This window comes from Spea bombifrons, chromosome 11 (genome assembly GCF_027358695.1).
Source record: "Spea bombifrons isolate aSpeBom1 chromosome 11, aSpeBom1.2.pri, whole genome shotgun sequence".
Taxonomy (NCBI): domain Eukaryota; kingdom Metazoa; phylum Chordata; class Amphibia; order Anura; family Pelobatidae; genus Spea; species Spea bombifrons.
Genome location: NC_071097.1, coordinates 36315915 through 36337421, shown reverse-complemented (window position 1 = coordinate 36337421; position 21507 = coordinate 36315915). Strand labels below are relative to the sequence as shown.

The 21507-nt window shown below is 43.5% G+C and overlaps 1 protein-coding gene across 4 annotated transcripts in view; it reads right to left on the bottom strand.

Moving 5' to 3' along the window:
- Positions 1 to 8821: 8821 nt before the first annotated feature.
- The window catches only part of VTI1A (vesicle transport through interaction with t-SNAREs 1A), a 122993-nt gene continuing 110307 nt past the window's right edge, over positions 8822 to 21507 (bottom strand). For 2 of the 4 annotated variants that reach the window (XM_053450209.1, XM_053450210.1), the window contains one exon: positions 8822 to 9272. In XM_053450209.1, the coding sequence (XP_053306184.1) occupies positions 9179 to 9272 (94 nt within the window). In that variant the 3' untranslated portion in view covers positions 8822 to 9178. The remainder of the gene's footprint in view (positions 9273 to 21507) is intronic. The other 2 variants (XM_053450211.1, XM_053450212.1) reach the window with 1 other exon arrangement.

Genomic DNA, 21507 nt, shown 5'->3' with positions numbered 1-21507 from the left:
CCCGATTAGCGCTGGCGTTGGAGGTTATTTTATCATCTCGAGGAACCGAGAACAGCCAAGTAGATGGAGTTTTTACAACGGGTTGCGTTCCGTCGAACGTTTGAAGGGACGGGTTGTAGGAACATCCACCCCGCGGTTGGTTCTGTGCCGGGATCAGGCGTGGGTAATTGGAAGAGTCAGGTTTAAAGAGCAGGGGGGCTGGTAAGAGACAGAGTGAGGCAGGTACGTGCGGGGGTGAGAGAACCTGGAGGGGGGGCAGAAGGTAAGCTGATGATGTAATGACAAATCATGGACGATGAGGTGTCGGCGACGGGCGTGAGTGTGGAGGACAAGTAAGAGTAGAAATTTCAGCCCAAATCTATAAAAAAAACTGCAGAAAATAGCATTTTCCGACCCACGGAAAAAACTTCTAAAGAAAAAAAAGAGACTTGTGTTTCCGAAGCCACTTACGTGACTGCTTGTGATGTCATTTGAGTTGTGATGTCAGTTTTCGCCCACTTTTGCGCTGGTTTATTTTTATCCTACAGGAGAATCTTTCACGTTTTTCTCCAGCTTTAATTAAAATAGTGATAAATAATAGAAAAAATTTTATAAACGCAGAAGCTACAAAACCAACTTAATAATTACAAAATGTATAAACTCCAAAATGTTACAGCCGGTCTACGGGAACGGGGTAAACGGCCAATGTTCCAGCCTCAAACTAGGATGAGTTTCATCGCGGTCAACGATAAAAAAAGGGGAGGAATAAAACAGATCACAGTCTCATCTTCTTTTTATAGAGATTTGGATCCCCTAGTAGGGGGTTGAAACCTCCTTCAAATTCAAAAACTGGTATTTTTGGGTTTATTTTAAGGTGTTTGATAAAATCCAGAATCTTTTTTGGAGGATCTACGGGCCGACCCCTCGAGGAATGGGGCTGAGTGGGAGATCCTCACCAATTCAAGGTGGACAGATCTTAAAACTGAGAAAAATCAGACTCATTTATTAACATTTTTAATAAAGAAATATTTGCATCGTGTCGTCGCTTCGAGCTCCAAAAACACACAGATGGTGACTTTTTTTTTCTGCCGCTCCTGCTGCTAAAACTCTATAATCGAGGAAAAAAAATTCCCCCCAAAATTCCTTAAATTAAACAGAAAGATTTTCCTTGGAAAGCAAGCTGATTAGTTGAATAAAAAATAAAAAAAAATTGCATAACGTTATTAAAAAAATAAGTCTCCTCCCGAGAGCTATTTCACAATACGCAGTTTTTACATTTATTGGGGAGCAGCCGTCTAACGTCCTGAAAATCATTGAAAAAGTTAAAAAAGGTGGAATTAATAACTAAAACAAAAGATGCCTCTTAAAAGAAAGACCCTTCTAAATAACCAAGTCTAAAAATATATATTTTTGATAAAAGATATATACATTTAAGTGTCCAGAGTAATTTCAAATGTCCGCATAAACCGCGAACCGCCGGATGAATCTCTGAGACTTCAAACTCCCTGCGTCGGGTTCCGCGTTTCCGAAATCGCTTTAAAGAGTGGTGATCGTAAGGTTAACTTTGATTTGAAACTCTCTTTATTTTGACCTTGTCTCTCCGTTTGAAGCCGAGGCGGCTCCGGATGACATCGGTCCGCGGACATCTTTAAACGGCATCACTTATCTCGCGGGTCTCGAGGGATCGGGAGGAGAGAAAGGTCGCTCTGCGTCCCAATCCCCCCAAGACAGAAAATGATTATGGTCCTAAAAAGATACATTGTGATTGACAGCTAATGCAGCCAATAAAATGTTTGACTTACAATGAACTTGACATAGGAAAGGCTAAACTTGATGGACGGATGTCTATGTCACTATGTAAGCAACAAGCATTTTTTTCTATCCTTTATATTTCTTATTATATAAGTGAATTTATAATTGTTTGGTTTTTCCAACATCAAATAAAAATTCAATTAGAAAAAAATTGCAGGTCTGTTCCGGTTCCATCGGAGCTGTCAGTCTTTTTAACGCACAGGATTGTTGATCTAAACGCTTAAATCCATGATGTAATACGATGCTGACTCGAACTAAGCTGTTAATACAGTTGGGGATATTCCAGGTTACTGATGGCTGGAAACCCATGATGTAAAAAATAGATAATAATAATAATAATAATAATAATAATAATAATAATAATGTACGGTAACTTATGGGTTTAATCGTCGCATGACTTTGGTTACCCGATGTTTGCTTCATCAGTAATGTGGGCATAAAGTTGCACAAAACTACACAAAGTATCCACGTTTTAAATATAACATCAGAAAAGTCTTGTTACTTTAACTGATTTAATGTTTTTACAGATATCCATGAATTATATACGGGAACAAGATCCGCCGCTCTCTGATGACCTCATTACTATGACCATGAACTAGAGATGGTCCATTCAGACATGAAGAAAGGAATTTGCAAGCGGTGAAAATGGATCTTTTATAGTAAGAGCAGTAAAGATGTGGAATCCGCTGCCCACAGAGACTGCGCTATCAGATTCAATAGATGCCTTTAAATACGGGCCGGCGAGAATATATAATATATAATAACAGGAATATACAGGATATAACGGGTTATAAGGACGGGATTAGTTATACGGCCGGAGAGTATATAATATATAATATGAGGAATATACAGGGATATAACGGGTTATAAGGACGGGATTAGTTATACGGGGGAGAGTATATAATATATAATATGAGGAATATACAGGATATAACGGGTTATAAGGACGGGATTAGTTATACGGCCGGAGAGTATATAATATATAATATGAGGAATATACAGGGATATATAACGGGTTATAAGGACGGGATTAGTTATACGGGGGGAGAGTATATAATATATAATATGAGGAATATACAGGGATATATAACGGGTTATAAGGACGGGATTAGTTATACGGGGGAGAGTATATAATATATAATATGAGGAATATACAGGATATAACGGGTTATAAGGACGGGATTAGTTATACGGCCAGAGAGTATATAATATATAATATGAGGAATATACAGGGATATAACGGGTTATAAGGACGGGATTAGTTATACGGCCGGAGAGTATATAATATATAATATGAGGAATATACAGGGATATAACGGGTTATCAGGACGGGATTAGTTATACGGGGGAGAGTATATAATATATAATATGAGGAATATACAGGGATATAACGAGTTATAAGGACGGGATTAGTTATACGGGGGGAGAGTATATAATATATAATATGAGGAATATACAGGATATAACCGGTTATAAGGACGGGATTAGATATACGGGGAGAGTATATAATATATAATATGAGGAATATACAGGGATATAACGGGTTATAAGGACAGGATTAGTTATACGGGGGGAGAGTATATAATATATAATATGAGGAATATACAGGGATATATCGGGTTATAAGGACGGGATTAGTTATACGGCCGGAGAGTATATAATATATAATATGAGGAATATACAGGATATAACGGGTTATAAGGACGGGTTTAGTTATACGGGACGGAGAGTATATAATATATAATATGAGGAATATACAGGGATATAACGGGTTATAAGGACGGGTTTAGTTATACGGCCGGAGAGTATATAATATATAATATGAGGAATATACAGGGATATAACGGGTTATAAGGACGGGGTTAGTTATACGGGGAGAGTATATAATATATAATATGAGGAATATACAGGGATATAACGGGTTATAAGGACAGGATTAGTTATACGGGCCGGAGAGTATATAATATATAATATGAGGAATATACAGGGATATAACGGGTTATAAAGACGGGATTAGTTATACGGGGGAGAGTATATAATATATAATATGAGGAATATACAGGGATATAACGGGTTATAAGGACGGGATTAGTTATACGGCCGGAGAGTATATAATATATAATATGAGGAATATACAGGTATATAACGGGTTATAAGGACGGCATTAGTTATACGGCCGGAGAGTATATAATATATAATATGAGGAATATACAGGATATAACGGGTTATAAGGAGGGATTATTTATACGGCCGGAGAGTATATAATATATAATATGAGGAATATACAGGATATAACGGGTTATAAGGACGGGATTAGTTATACGGGGCGGAGAGTATATAATATATAATATGAGGAATATACAGGGATATAACGGGTTATAAGGACGGGATTAGTTATACGGCCGGAGAGTATATAATATATAATATGAGGAATATACAGGTATATAACGGGTTATAAGGACGGCGTTAGTTATACGGCCGGAGAGTATATAATATATAATATGAGGAATATACAGGATATAACGGGTTATAAGGACGGGATTAGTTATACGGGGAGAGTATATAATATATAATATGAGGAATATACAGGATATAACGGGTTATAAGGACGGGATTAGTTATACGGGGAGAGTATATAATATATAATATGAGGAATATACAGGATATAACGGGTTATAAGGACGGGATTAGTTATACGGGGGGAGAGTATATAATATATAATATGAGGAATATACAGGATATAAGGGGTTATAAGGGCGGGATTAGTTATACGGGGGGAGAGTATATAATATATAATATGAGGAATATACAGGGATATAACGGGTTATAAGGACAAGATTAGTTATACGGCCGGAGAGTATATAATATATAATATGAGGGATATAACGGGTTATAAGGATGGGATTAGTTATACGGCCGGAGAGTATATACACTGTAATATATAATATGAGGAATATACAAGATATAATGGGTTATAAATTATTAGTTATACATTTGGTACGAGACAGCGATAAAATTTGCAGAAAGTACACCAAAAGACCAAATCTCGCATACAGAGAATAAGAGACTTCCAATGACTCAAATATATATATTTTTTGTTATAATACACTTTATTAAATTAATAGTTTTATATTTAAAGAAAATTCCGCTTCTGCACAGTATAGTAACACATGAAATGGATGATTCCAAACACGGGGGTGACAGGCAGCCAGGGGGCAGAGAAATAACTCAAAAGAAATGAACAAAATGGGAAAAATCGGTAACATAATTCAACACTTAACAGGCAAAATATAATTAGGTAAAACGGCACCATTTCATCCGCAGTTGTTAACCCTTTGCAGTACTTCGATCACTCCTCTAGCACTCAATTGGTTTATGGAAGAAGTGAACCACGTCTTATTTACAGAACTTAGAGAATTCTCCGTAAAACATACAGCGTTCTGTGACGTTTCTCCAGTGTGTGCCGCATAAAACTCGATCTCTGAATACTAAAATCTTAATGAAACGTAAAAAATAATAGAATCTAAGAAAAAAAACCTGAACCAGCTTGTCTGTGGGCCTTAAATACACGAGTCGGACTCGTCAATGTGTCGGGCTGTTTATTAGCTAATTATTCCTGTTGTGTTGCTAAAATGTGGCCTAGACCTTCTCAAAGAGGACGCCATAATATAATAAATAAATAATTAAACGGGGAGTCTGAACCCCAAACCCACAGAGGGTTTTTAGAATCTTAAATTCGCAAAAAAAATTCTAATTCAAAATACCAGACTGTGCTAATTAATGAATCTAATTAATTCTTCCTGGTTGTTGGGAGCGGCAGTCAATCTGCAACGGACAGAAACTAAACCCAGCGAGGAGCAAATGTCTACTGGTGGCCGTCATCTTATCCATTTCTACAACTCCGTCTCAGACTGTAAAAGAAACGCCGAAGAGATTTGGAATTGAGCGCGATGTAGAGTTTGCTTTATTCTGTGACTGTGGTTTTGGTTCCGCTTTCTACTTCCGCAGCGATGATTCTCTCCATTTCACGCCATGAAAAAAGACAGCCCAGGTGCGACACCGCGACGTAACCATCAACTGGCCAAGGACCATGGCCAAGGATAATGCAAGAGCCGGACAAGAGCCAAACACATGTAGGAAGATACTTTACCTACTCAGGGGGGTCGGTAGCCTAGAGAAACGCGTCGGGGGCCGATACTTCTGGACCACTACTTTCCTTTTTGGATGATTAGGCATAACATGTTCTGACAAAAACCTACACAGCTATAGCCAAGTGTGACATCATGAAACTATAACTCCGATGAGGGATTATTAAGGTCCCCATAGAACCTTCTTGCCTTTTACGCACATTAAACCCGACGTTCCCCGACCGGATCGGGTCATGGACTGCTTCAGGACGCCACAAATCAAAGAAAAAATAATTTTCTTTTAAATTCTCTGAATTCCCTGTTTCAGGAGAAAAAAATGTTAGTAAAAAAGAAAACTTATATTGGGGGGTGGGGGGCAGTCCTTTTGCTCAATCTCACCATTTCTATCCTGCAGAATGTGAGACGCTAAATTAAAATATTTTTTGGGGCCAAACGTAGTGTTTTCTTCATTTTGTAAAGCAAGTACAAAACGGTATATATATATAAATAGATTAATTCAAAAGAGAATATATTCTAAATATTCATCTGGATTCTAAACAACATTCAATCAAAACAACAAAAATGTAAAAAAAAAAATAATGTTCTAAATGGGTAGTAACATTCCGATTATTTATTAAATCACCCCGATCAGCGATGAAAACCTTTCTCTGCCAAAGAAAAAATGAGATGTCTCTGTCCCTTTAAACTGTTATATTGTATTTAAATATTATTATTAATATTATTATTCCAAAATAATAAAAGTTAATATGTTTGACAATTAGAAAATTCTGAAATACTTTCATTTTAAAAGAAATCGCAGTTCTACAAAAGTATTTTTATGATTTATTTATTTTTTTCCAAGGACATTTTAACAAACTAATTCTCTACACGTTTAACGACGAGGTCCTCTTATGCATTTAATTATACCGCAAAAAAAATCCCAAAACAGAGAATTCTTTTAATGTTAAATCAATAACGGAAATGGACATTTAATAACACGATATAATACATATATTATAATCTCTAAGACATTCACAGAGAGTGTTATGGATCAATGTAAGATATTTTGCTCTGCTGCTCAAAATGTAAAATTCAACATTTAAAACGGGCCCTTTGCCTAAAAAATAACATTAACCAATATTCCATAGAAAAGCGTATATATTGTGATATTTAATAATAATAATAATAATTAATACTATTTGAATTGGCTTGGGTGTTTATATGTTGCTTACATTTATAATGCATTTCCCAGCATGCACCAGACTTCCATTTCTTCATATTATTTAAACATTTTTAAGTAGTCGAGCGAAATTGGGGAGGATATTTACCTTAAAACATTCCTATTATTGATTAATTAATTACTAATTACACTTCAATGGGGAAAATTTCTTAGAAGGCATTTTTGTTCTAATATCGGTTAATGTTTTTAAGCAGCGGGTCCAATGTAATTAGGAGTAACTCCAGCAAGTTATATCAGACGTTCAGTAGAACCTTATCGAGAAGAGTCTGGAACATTCTAACGGCCAGCGATATTAACGGGCTCTGGAGACGGGAGCGTACGGGGTTAAGTTATGTTGACGCTCCGCAGAACTTCACTTAGTTTTGATTTCTCATTATTTCCGGGCGCTCGGACAGCGCGATGTTCCTGTCAGTCTGGAGAGTTTAATAACGGCGAGATGAAATATCCGAGCATCAAATACACAAAAGGTAACTGAATATTAACGACGCGCCTCGAATGCCTCCGTTACAAACGGCGAAACCAAATGCATTATTGAGCGCGTCCAAACGGTGAAGAACGTCGACCGGCAGCTTGGAGAATTCAGACAATATTTAAATGACAGCAACGATAAGAACTTATAATAGGCAGCGTTGCAACAGATACTATATACACGGTTTGGGGTCACTCAGCGGATTTCATGGAAAACAAAGACATTTCTGGCTGTAACATAATTACAAAAAGGGTTCTTACCACCAATTATCCTTTTAAACTTAAACTTTGGAACACAGGAGTGATGGGAGTGATAAAGGGCCATTGGGACACAGGAGTGATGGGAGTGATGGGAGTGATAAAGTGCCATTGGGACACAGGAGTGATGGGAGTGATAAAGGGCCATTGGGACACAGGAGTGATGGGAGTGATAAAGTGCCATTGGGACACAGGAGTGATGGGAGTGATAAAGGGCCATTGGGACACAGGAGTGATGGGAGTGATAAAGGGCCGTTGGAACACAGGAGTGATGGGAGTGATAAAGGGCCATTGGAACACAGGAGTGATGGGAGTGATAAAGGGCCATTGGAACACAGGAGTGATGGGAGTGATAAAGGGCCATTGGAACACAGGAGTGATGGGAGTGATGAAGGGCCATTGGAACACAGGAGTGATGGGAGTGATGAAGGGCCATTGGAACACAGGAGTGATGGGAGCGATAAAGGGCCATTGGAACACAGGAGTGATGGGAGTGATAAAGGGCCATTGGAACACAGGAGTGATGGGAGTGATAAAGGGCCTCTGTACGCCTTTGAAGAGATTCCATTAAAAATCAGCCGTTTCCAGCTACAATAGTCATTTTCATTAACCCCGTCTGCGCTGAATTCCTGATCCATTTCATGTTATTTTAATGGACAAAATCTACTTTTTCTTCAAAAACAAGATCATTTCTAAGTGACCCCAAACTTTTGAATGGCAGTGAATATCAAAGAGGGGTCAGACGCCAGGCTGAGTACATGAAACCCCGCAGGAATTCTGTGTACCTGCGCAACATACGCAACTCTTTTGAAGTGAACGCAACAAACAATTTTTAAGCGTAAAAAACAATTCTTAAGACAGACGATCGGGACGCCGGCGGGGGACCAACGCGTTTGCGTTTATGTTGTGTTAAGACGAGAGCTTCGGCAGAGAAACATCACTCCATAAAGTTACATATTTAATTTTTATATAAATAACGGTTTTCTGTAAAGCTTGTTTTTTAATATATAACACAAAACAACTCATAATAATGTCTGACAGTAGATATTATTTATACACGTGGAATGGCTCGGGGTCCGGGACGTAGAATTATTAATTACTTCGTTAAACAGAATATTTCTCCAAACCGATTGGTTTGACCGGATTTGTTAGGAAAGAGACAGAAGAGACGCAGCAGGAGAGCGGCTCCCAGGTGTCTGCGCAGGCGCGCTATTCACATCAAATCTCTATGTAGCCGTTCTGCGGATGCTCAGGATGGTTTGAACCCCCTTTTTCCTCCCCACGGGACACGGCATCAGTGTCCCCGAAATGAAAAATAAACTGCCAGGATGATAGCGAAGACGATGATGATTCCCAGGATGACAAATAAAACGCGGTTCTGGATAATCCTAAAAAAGTAAAAAAAGGAGTTTGTTAGTGAAAAAAAAGACAGGAGGCTAAATAATAATACATAATGATGTATACTTCAATCAGCGAGCCGGCCCTGTATAATGTATAGATAAATCAGTGACCGGCCCCTGTATAATGTATAGATAAATCAGCGAGCCGGCCCTGTATAATGTATAGATAAATCAGCGAGCCGGCCCCTGTATAATGTATAGATAAATCAGTGACCGGCCCCCTGTATAATGTATAGTTAAATCAGCGAGCCGGCCCCTGTATAATGTATAGATAAATCAGTGACCGGCCCCTGTATAATGTATAGATAAATCAGTGACCGGCCCCTGTATAATGTATAGATAAATCAGCGAGCCGCCCCCTGTATAATGTATAGATAAATCAGTAACCGGTCCCTGTATAATGTATAGATAAATCAGTGACCGGCCCCCTGTATAATGTATAGATAAATCAGTAACCGGTCCCTGTATAATGTATAGATAAATCAGTGACCGGCCCCTGTATAATGTATAGATAAATCAGCGAGCCGGCCCCTGTATAATGTATAGATAAATCAGTAACCGGTCCCTGTATAATGTATAGTTATATTAGCGACCCTGCCCCCTGTATAATGTATAGATAAATCACTTTGCATGGAACCCGATTACTCCCCTAAATAAAAATCTGGCCGTGTGACTCCTGGGGTGACATTAGCCCCCCCCGCTAGCTGTTATTTTGGGGTCACTTGGTGCTTTCTGATGGACTCTAATCCCTGAAGTTCTTGGGCTGTTGCTGGGACTTGTCGTCCGTCAGGTTCTATCTCTCTGTAGGCTGCGAGTCTTTAGGGGGCAGATTTCCGCGCGGGGGGGGGGTAATAGATTGATTATCGCATGAGCCGGGACACAAACATTCATTACCGGTGTCAGCTCTTTAATTGAAGCCACAAAGCGGTAATCGCTCTTATCGTCTGCTAACAACGGCTCCCGTAACGGCTCTGTAAATGCCCCCGGTGACCTTTAACCTCCCCGGCTGCTTCAGTGAATCAGTTAATGGCACATCCATATCACCCTCAGCCGGGAGCGGCGACAGAGCGCGGGCTGCTTTTCATTTAGAAACCCTTTAAGTGGATTTGATGTGAGAATAAGTGTTTGTCCTGATCACGCTCCAAACCGGAGGCTTCCTGTAACACTCGTCCCATTACTAGGGGGCTTCACGTTCTCTGAGCTCAGGGGGGTCCGTAAACCGAACATGAAGACATTATTATTTATGCAAAAAACGTACCTACCGACTGCAGGTGAGATAATACAAGGCGTGAAGATAAAACACCCCCCTGCCCCCCCCCCTCATCAACCAACTTTACGGAAGAAAATCATTTCAAGTAAAAAAAACTCCAGAAAAAGATAAAACTGCAGAAACACAGAAAATCCTTTTTTTCCCCTATTTGAGTTTTTTTTGCTGAATCGAGTCATCTCCGGCCCGCCTGATCTCGTCACCCCAATTCCTGGCAGCTGCTGGACCCCGGCACGAGCCCCTCTGGAGGGTAAGAAGGGCAGATGTCTGCGAGGGACGTGCGGCCCCCCGTGACTCGGCGAAGGGCCGGCTGACAGATTACAAACGGATCGCATTTGGTGTCGCGTCTTCCGCAAAACTGCTTCGGTGTCGCTGCCGGTGCGAGATAAATGGCCGTCTTTGCTGTCATTTATCACTAAACGCCGAGCGAAGATCTGTCTCCATTCTATCTCTCCCCCGTCTCCCGTCTCTCTCCCGTCTCCCATCTCCCTCTCCCCGTCTCCCATTTCTCTCCCCCGTCTCCCATCTCCCTCTCCCCATCTCTCTCCCCTGTCTCCCATCTCTCTCCCCCATCTCCCCTCTCCCCGTCTCCCATCTCTCTCCCCCGTCTCTCTCCCCCGTCTCTCTCCCCGTCTCTCTCTCCTGCCTCCCATCTCTCTCTCCCATCTCTCTCTCCCGTCTCCCATCTCTCTCCCCCGTCTCTCTCTCTTTCCCCATCTCCCATCTCTCTCCCCATCTCCCATTTCTCCCCCATCTCTCTCTCTTCCCCATGCGCGGAGCGGAGGTCGCCTTAATCAGAATTTTGGAAATATATGCTTAAATTCTCTTAAATTACCAACTCTGTGTGTTTTTTAAAGGATTAACCCATGAGTGGCGGATGAAGCCGCGGTACTCGCTCCACCACCTGGACTTTCCAAAAATTCAAATCAAAGTTGTGTTTCTGGAGTCCGTCGGCTCGGCGGAGGAAACCAGTAATCTTTTAAAACGGCCGTTTGTGGAGGACGATAGCGATGAACCCCGGAAAGAAATGGTTAACCCGGTCCTGAGAGTAATAAGCGCTCTGACCCCAGGGCGAGCGGACCCTCTGGAAGCTGCATTTCCAACAGGAAACAACGTATCCCATAGAGCCACGCAGCAGAAACAGAGCATCCGCGGACACTCGGAGGCAGACACTCGGCCGCATGCACTCAGAATCAAGACACTCGGCCGCATGCACTCGGAATCAGACGCCGGGTACCCAGGCAGCCTGGCGCGTGTGACGGGGCGAGCGGGTATTAAGCATGCCGCGCGCATTATTCTCCGCTTTATAGTGCAGATCGCCGGTGGATGCTCAGGGGCATCACAGTGAGAGAAGAACAATAGCTGCCAATAACTTCCCCGTCTGTAGCGATGCCAGCAGTCCTGTCACTGCCGGTGGGTGTCGGCGTCGGTGACAGAGCCAGCGTTTGGGGGGCGCCTGGGAACGACCCGGGGGTGATCAGATTCACGCGGCTGTGGAATGTACGATTTATCCGCCTGGCCATGCGCCATCCCTCGGCGAGTGAAGCGAGTTTACGGGGTAAATAAAGAAAGAAAATTCGTGTGAAAGCCGATGCCCTCCGGAGCAGCCGGGACGCCGCGCCTCGGGGCAAACGCTGCCTCATTTACATCCGGAATTTTATTAACATCGCAAACGGCGGCTTTAAAGAAATCACCGATCCAACCTGCGCAGAAATACCAATCCCGAATTAACTGTTTGTTAACCCCACGCCTGCTGGGGTGCCATTTAATGTCGCACTTACAGAAACATAGACTTTTCCATCAGATCGGCCCCATCCGGGCCCCGTCTATTCGCCCGTTTCTCCTGCTGTAACGACTCAAACCTTAATCAGTCGTTGGTCTCGTCTTAGATTCAGGAGCCGTATGTCTATCCCATGCATGTTTAATACCCTCACTGTATTACCCTCTACCACCTCTGCTGAGAGGCTGCTCCACTTATCTACCACCCTCTCAGTAAAGTAAAATCTTTGACCCTCTACCTTTAGATTATGACCTTTTTAAAAAATTATAGATTGTTAGCTCTTATGGCTCATCATGATTTTAAAGTATTTTGACTGTAAAGACATTCTGATCTGTGATGTCCCGGTGACGGCGTTTCCGTGGAAACGGTTCCTTGGTTGTTATGGAACAATCTTGTTTGGATCTGACCTTCTTCAAGGTTCTAGGTCTGTCTGTGACCCACAAAGATTTAAAGATCCCGCTATATATTTTTTATTCCTAGTATCAGATCAAAAATACGTTTTTTGCCCCATAATATAAATGTTTTCAGGCAGCTGCATATCAGCCGTTTGTATGATTCTCGCTCTGTTATCTGATCCCCGATCTACTAAACCCCCCGACTCCTTATCATACTGCCTGTGGGGAACAATAGAATGACTCAGTCTTAATCACCCGGCCGGACTCTCTGACTACGGAGCATTTTTCTCATATGGTTTCCCTGTTTTTTTCTCCTTCATCCGGACTTCGATAAATAAAGTTTGCGGGTTTGTTCCGGAGTCTGGGAGTTGCTGAAGACGCCGCCGAGTGTTTAAAACCCATGCGGCGTTGCATTCATTAGCGCGCGGGAGCGTGACACGGACACGGCTTCACGCTAACCCCGCCGCGCGGCTCGCCCGCTGATTGACCGCCGGTGAATAACGATGCGTTACTTCTTCATTCTGATGCCGCCGGATCCGACGTCCTGACAATTAGCCGACGTTCAAGCAAATTATCATATAAGCTAAAGTTTCACGAAGACCCCCCCCACCCCCCAAAAAAGTCGAATGGCGGGGAGCGATGGGTTAAAGATTTCTGGTTTTTCTACACGGAGCGCGGGCAGAATATTTATTTTTAACAAGGAATAAATCTCTTACAAAACGCGCTGTGGAAATCGGGAATAGTTCTCCGAAAATAAGGTGACAGCCGCATAATTACCTCGCCTCAGAGCGACTTCCACCCTCACAGAGGAAGCAAGAACACTCTGATCGGAGCGAGAGGAATGCGGAACGCGCCGGTCCCTCCGAGTGCACTCGGTATACGAGTGAAGATGAAGTCTATATATCGGTGCGATAAATACGAGTATCTGCTGCAAACCGCCGGCCGGGGGGCCCTTTTTGCTGATAATGTGTATTTATTAACCGTTTGAGATGCAGCTGGTTGGTAAATGGGGGCGAAACGCGTTGGAAATTGGTTCTAAACAATATGTTGGTTCTATGAAGGCGATAGTTCTACGAATAAACGCGTGGAATTCTTCCATATAAGGGCATTGATGATTTCTATAGAAACCTAGAATTTCCCATCCGGCCCCCGTCTAGTCGCCGTTTCTCCCGCTGTAAAGACTCAAACCTTAATCAGTCGGTCTCGTCTTAGATTCAGGAGCCGTATGTCCATCCCATGCATGTTTAATACCCTCACTGTATTACCCTCTACCACTTCTGCTGGGAGGCTGTTCCCCTTACCTACCACCTTCTCAGTGAAGCGAAACCCCCATTACGTTAGAGTATAAAGGCAAGCACAGTCGTATAATAATAAGTACAGCGGCTCACGGACATTTTGAGCGGGGCGGAATAGGCAGGAACACACCAAGAAAGGAAGTCCCTGCCCCGAAGAGCTTGCACTCTACGCCTAACGCATATCTCCCATCCTTGAAAGGCGAACGCAAACAATGTGCGCGGCGAAGGCCGTCTGCGATCCGTCACTGAAGCTTCTTTCTCGGAGCCGGATAAAAATAATGAGACTCTTTCTGTCAGGAAGGATTTAGGAAATATCACCGGCATTATTAAAATTTAATTTTTTTTTTTCCCTGCGCTTTTTTGACTCCCATTTTCCCGCCGATAATGAGGGCGCTTCGCACACCTCGTTTCATGCAATAAATTCAGCCTTCCAGTCTGGAGACGTTTCCGGGGAGAGATTTCGCTGCTCAGGGCTAATTCTCCTTTTTTTTTTTTTTTCATTTTTTTTTTCTTACTCAAATATGTGCCGCTGCTTTGAGTTTTTTTTCTATAAGCGCAAAAAAATAAAATAAAAAAATAAAATAAAACGCGCGCATGGAACGGTTTTGTTTGCTGGTTTTTCCAGTAGCCGGTGAAACAAATAAAAATCAATTTTAGCCCAAACTGACCTGAAAAGTCAAGGGAATCGGCGGGCGAGAAAAAAAAAACGGTAAGAAGAAAAAAAAAAAAAAATGTGTAGTTTAACGGCTACCAAAATTGTTTAACATGGAAAAGAGTTGATGATATTCACTAAGAATGTCCTGTAGCTTTAAATGGTGCGGACGCGCATGCACGGGCTGCGCTCTGGCCAAGGGCGGATACGTCCCGGTAACGGACGGGCTCAGACTAATTGTCAGCCGCTCGCGCCGGAGAAAACAATCGCCCCGGGTCGTTAGTTAACAAAGCGAAGAGGGACCTGCTGGTTTTCTCTACTTTTGTGACCCGGAGCCGCCATCGCTCGTTAACCCTTACATCGCACCGCGAGAGGCACGCCAACGAATCAGGTTAACCGCACCGGCGAGAAATTTATGGAAATTAAATATGGTTTTATCGATAGATTTTTTCAAAAATATTCAACATTCAATCTTTTCCTCCATTTTTTTTAATAAACAACTCTGTGCTCGGAATGTAACCGAGAAACGTAGATTTTACTCTTAAAAGATACATATTGCGCGGACTTAAGGGGGGCAAAAAAAGCCTTTGTGGGTCGGTTTGGGCCTGGCAGCCGACTACGTGATCCATGGATAACCTTAAACGACTCCGCAGCACCCGCCGGCACCGTGAATCCCAGAGATTTAACATAAAAACTCCCTCTGCCATCCCCCGTCTGCTTAACAACGCAGGAAGCGTCCAGGAAGTGGGGTGCAACTTCCTGTTTGGGCTGGCGGGAGGATTCCGCTGCCGCCTGCACCGAGGGATCATGGGAAACGGAGGGGAATTTGCATTTTAGGGTCCTGGCTGGTGGGAGCCGATGCCGGGATGGAGAATATGAACCCGGATGACCTCGGATATAATCGATGCAGAGGACGGGGCTCACAGCGCAGAACGGCTTTCAACCAAAAACATAAACCATGAAGATTTTTATTATTTTTATTATTTATTAAAATTAGATGCAGAAACATCTAAGAAACGGGAAGGAAGTGCTTTTCATTATAGAATATTTTTGGGTTTCCAGCATTATCAGACCCGACCGCCATGATGTCCGCCGGCAAACATAGAGGTCCGGCGCCATCGCACTCTTACTCGATGCTGGACTAACGGACCAGGCAGGAGTCCCACAAACCGGTCCTTACGCGGCGGACCAATTACAGTCAGTAAAAGAAGACTCAATAATTCAGTTTTAGTTCATTTACGAAAAGAGGCGTATTAAGAAACCCTACATGGAGAGAGGAGAGAGAGAGATAGAGAGAGAGACAGACACAGAGAAGAGAGAGAGAGAGAGAGAGAGAGAGAGAGAGAGAGAGACAGAGAAGAGAGAGAGAGAGAGACAGAGAAGAGAGAGAGAGAGAGAGAGAGAGAGAGAGAGAGAGAGAGAGAGAGAGAGAGAGAGAGAGAGAGAGAGAGAGAGAGAGAGAGAGAGAGAAGAAGAGAGATAGAGAAGAAGAGAGAGAGACAGGGAAGAAGAAGAGAGAGAAGAAGAGAGAGAGAAGGAGAGAGAGAAGGAGAGAGAGAAGAAGAGAGAGATAGAGAGAAGAAGAGAGAGAGAGAGAGAGAGAGAAGAGGGAGAGAAGAAGATGAGAGAGAGTGAAGAAGAGAGAGAGAGAGAAGGAGAGAGAGAGATGGAAGAAGAGGGAGAGAGAAGATGAGAGAGAGTGAAGAAGAGAGAGAGAGTGAAGGAGAGAGAGATGGAAGAAGAGGGAGAGACAGAGAGAGAAGAAGAGAGAGAGACAGAGAGAGGGAGAGAGAGCGAGAAGAGAGAAGAGAGAGGAAAGACCCGTGAAGAAGGATGGATGGAGGGCCGGGTGATAGAGTCATCTACATAAAATATCTCAGCGCCCGAGGCTTGGCATCCAGATGTTGCCTCCAAATAACCCTCCGTTTTACATTAGAGTCCGGAGGGCCGGAACGTCGAGCCGGAGGACGGAAAACCAGAGAGCCGGATATCTGGAAATCTCCAACGCCGAGGACTCGCGGCTCGAGGCGTCCGTCCGTCGTCATCCTTTCAGCGTATAAACGTACAATAACCCACTAATATTCCTGAACTTTTTTCTTGACATTATTGTTGGGATGGGAGGGCAGCCATACACAAAAAAAGGGCGAAGAATCGGGGAGGAAAAAGCCCCAAGGTTAGAAACCATACGTTCGCCGGATCCTTTCATTCATTTTTTATTAGGAGGCTGAAACTCTCTGCAGTTTTGCAGAAAAATACCTTGTTTGGAGATGTTTTCGGAGTTACCCGCGGGTTCCGGGGCGCAGAGGTAGGACTCTGCATCTATGGGCAGAGTTTATCTTTAATAAAACGCGTTCGCTGAGAGATTCTTCCCCGGCGCCACTCAGGGGATTCTGTTTCACGGAGTTAACCCGGCAGTTTAAAGAAATATATCTGACGGCGCGAGCTCTGGTACTGAGGACTAAAACTCCCATTATCCTCGGTTAGAGCTCCGGAGGGCGTCCCGGACCCCCGGCAGAGAGCATCGATTTTGTGCGCTGAAAACGTCTCTTACAGAACTTCTGGGTTTTTATGGCCAATTTCAACGTCATTTTTCTTCCTCAACTAAATAAACAGAAAGGAAAAGGAGCCGAGGTTGGGCGACCGAAGCGCATTCCGGGCCGGCAGATCCTACGACCGGGAGCCCTCGCATTCTATATAAATATAAATATAAATAGATTCTAGCGCATTCTAAGGATTCGAATGATTATTTTAACCCCATATGCCACGCAGGGCTTGGAAGTTTTGCCCCCTACGCCGACGCGATGCAGAGCGTACAGTAAACCCCGATGCCGTAAGACAAACTCAAGCGAGCGGAGACTCGAGTGACGGCGGCCTCACCGACTCGTTGCTCGGTCTCTATTTAGCCGTCACCCCTGAGGCCGCAATCAATAGACTTAACGCGGCGTCAGCCAAATAAATCCGAGCCCCCCGCCGGATCGCGGCCAAGAGACGGACGCAAAATCCATGGCAGGCGAGGCGGCCGACCCCTGCACTAATCACCCGGATGATGGCGGCGTCACCACGGCCCCTGATGGCCCCCGACGCAAAAACACCGGACTTTCATTCTCCGATTCACTTTAGAATCTTTCGTAGAAGGCGATGCCATTTATTACGTCCTGGGATCTCAGACGGAGAAGAAAAATGCCATTTAAAGAAGAGACCCCTGAGGTCCCGGAAGCTACATCTTGGACAAATACTACTTTGAGTCTTACCCCTACTACACGCAGCCGTCCAAAAGTTTGGGGTCACTCGGCTGTTTTCATGGAAATTTCTGTCTGTAACATAATCGCAAAAGGGTTGGGAGTGATAAAGGGCCATTGGAACACAGGAGTGATGGGAGTGATAAAAGGGCCATTGGAACACAGGAGTGATAGGATTGATGGGAGTGATAAAGGGCCATTGGAACACAGGAGTGATGGGAATGATAAAGGGCCATTGGGACACGGGAGTGATGGGAGTGATAAAAGGGCCATTGGAGCACAGGAGTGATGGGAGTGATAAAGGGCCATTGGAACACAGGAGTGATGGGAGTGATAAAGGGCCATTGGAACACAGGAGTGATGGGAGTGATAAAGGGTCTCTGTACGCCTATGAAGAGATTCCATTAAAAATCAGCCATTTACAGCATTAACCCCGTCTGCGCTGGATTTCTGATCCATTTCGTGTCAACAGAAAATAAAAAATCTTCTTTTCTTTGAAAAACAAGGAAATTGCTCAGCGACCCCAAACTTTTGATCATATAATAAAATACACGTTTGGCTTCCGTTACAAAAACCTTAAAATGTTCATCTTTAGGAAGATTAAAGAATTTCTCTATTTTTCGCTCGTTTTGTGTTAAGTTTTAGCGACTTCTCTTTTCCCCGTAGGGCTCGTATAGAAATATATTTTGGGATCACTTTGTGCCTTTTATTCGTTTCCTAACATTATTTCTGCAGCTTTTTGCACTTCTCGTTTCTTGCCCCGGTTATTACCCCGGCACATTTCATTCTGTTAAATAAAACGCTCCGCAGGAGACTCGTGTGGCTTTCGGTTCCTGTTGCCCGAAACATTCTGCTCACTCAGATCGCGCCCACGGGAAGTCCTGACGCCGTGCGAACCGCTCCGTGGTGAACGCTGGTGCCGGCCGATCAGCGGCTCCTGGGAATTTACACTCAGGGGCCGGCAGCGTTATCTCCATAATGCCTTAATATTCAGGGGGGGTATTTTATTTTATGATGGAAAGTCTGGTAGGGCTTAATATGAGATAACACTCATTGCATAAAGGTAACAAGTAACGGGGGGGGGGTATGTACATTAAGGGGCTATATGATCTAGATCACAACGGGAGACCACCGAGGCGCAAGGACAGTAACACCTGAGCTGCAATCAGAACCGGCTGCCAACAATAATTATGACATTCATTGCTTATTTCTAACGACGGACACAGAAACCCAGAACCCCCCCCCCTCGGCAGATCGGCCCCATCCGGCCCCCGTCTAGTCGCCCGTTTCTCCTGCTGTAACGACTCAAACCTTAATCAGTCGTCGGTCTCGTCTTAGATTCAGGAGCCGTATGTCTATCCCATGCATGTTTAATACCCTCACTGTGTTACCCTCTACCACTTCTGCTGGGAGGCTGTTCCACGTATCCACTACCCTCTCAGTAAAGGAAAACTTCCTTCCGTTCCATCTCAGCCTCTGACCCTCTAGTGTAACACTGGGTGGTTATATTACTGTATACAGTGCTGGGGGTTATATTACTGTATACAGCGCTGGGGGTTATATTACTGTATACAGCGCTGGGGGTTATATTACTGTATACAGCATTGGGGGTTATATTACTGTATACAGCGCTGGGGGTTATATTACTGTATACAGCGCTGGGTGTTATATTACTGTATACAGCGCTGGGGGGTTATATTACTGTATACAGCGCTGGGGGTTATATTACTGTATACAGCTCTGGGGGTTATATTACTGTATACAGCGCTGGGGGTTATATTACTGTATACAGCGCTGGGGGGTTATATTACTGTATACAGCGCTGGGGGATTATTACTGTATACAGCGCTGGGGGTTATATTACTGTATACAGCGCTGGGGGTTATATTACTGTATACAGCGCTGGGGGGTTATATTACTGTATACAGCGCTGGGGGTTATATTACTGTATACAGCGCTGGGGGTTATATTACTGTATACAGCGCTGGGGGGTTATATTACTGTATACAGCGCTGGGGTTATATTACTGTATACAGCGCTGGGGGGTTATATTACTGTATACAGCGCTGGGGGTTATATTACTGTATACAGCGCTGGGGGTTATATTACTGTATACAGCGCTGGGGGTTATATTACTGAATACAGTGCTGGGGGTTATATTACTGTATACAGCGCGGGGGGTTATATTACTGTATACAGTGCTGGGGGGGTTATATTACTGTATACAGCGCTGGGGGGGTTATATTACTGTATACAGCGCTGGGGGGTTATATTACTGTATACAGCGCTGGGGGGTTATATTACTGTATACAGCGCGGGGGGGTTATATTACTGTATACAGTGTGGGGGGGTTATATTACTGTATACAGTGCTGGGGGTTATATTACTGTATACAGTGTGGGGGGTTATATTACTGTATACAGCGCTGGGGGGTTATATTACTATATACAGCTCTGGGGGGTTATATTACTGTATACAGCGCTGGGGGTTATATTACTGTATATAGCGCTGGCGGGGTTATATTACTGTATACAGTGCTGGGGGTTATATTACTGTATACAGTGCTGGGGGTTATATTACTGTATACAGCGCTGGGGTTATATTACTGTATACAGCGCTGGGGGTTATATTACTGTATATAGCGCTGGGGGTTATATTACTGTATACAGCGCTGGGGGTTATTTTACTGTATACAGCGCTGGGGGGTTATATTACTGTATACAGCGCTGGGGGGTTATATTACTGTATACAGCACTGGGGGTTATATTACTGTATACAGCGCTGGGGGTTATATTATTGTATGCAGCGCTGGGGGTTATATTACTGTATACAGGGCTGGGGGTTATATTACTGTATACAGCGCTGGGGGTTATATTACTGTATACAGCGCTGGGGGTTATATTATTGTATATAGCGCTGGGGGTTATATTACTGTATATAGTGCTGGGGGTTATTACTGTATACAGCGCTGGGGGTTATATTACTGTATACAGCGCTGGGGGTTATATTATTGTATACAGCGCTGGGGGTTATATTACTGTATACAGCGCTTGGGGGGTTATATTACTGTATACAGCGCTGGGGGTTATATTACTGTATACAGCACTGGGGGTTATATTACTGTATACAGTGCTGGGGGTTATATTACTGTATACAGCGCTGGGGGTTATTACTGTATACAGCGCTGGGGGTTATATTACTGTATACAGTGCTGGGGGTTATATTACTGTATACAGCGCTGGGGGTTATATTACTGTATACAGCGCTGGGGGTTATATTACTGTATACAGCACTGGGGGGTTATATTACTGTATACAGCGCTGGGGGGTTATATTACTGTATACAGCGCGGGGGATATATAATATGGGGATATATAATATGGGGTGATTAGCGCAGGAATTATTTGGGGAAATAAATGTAATTTTGTAACGTCTCTATTAGTTGGAGAATTAGCCGGGGGGGGGAGGTTTGGGGGGTGTTTGGTGTGAAAAGTAATTTTCAGGTTATTTGTGCAGTAATTAGTATCGCAGACTCGCTCTCTTTGTCTTCGTTTCTCGTTAACGCCGCTGACAGGAGGACGCCTTTTATGCTCGAG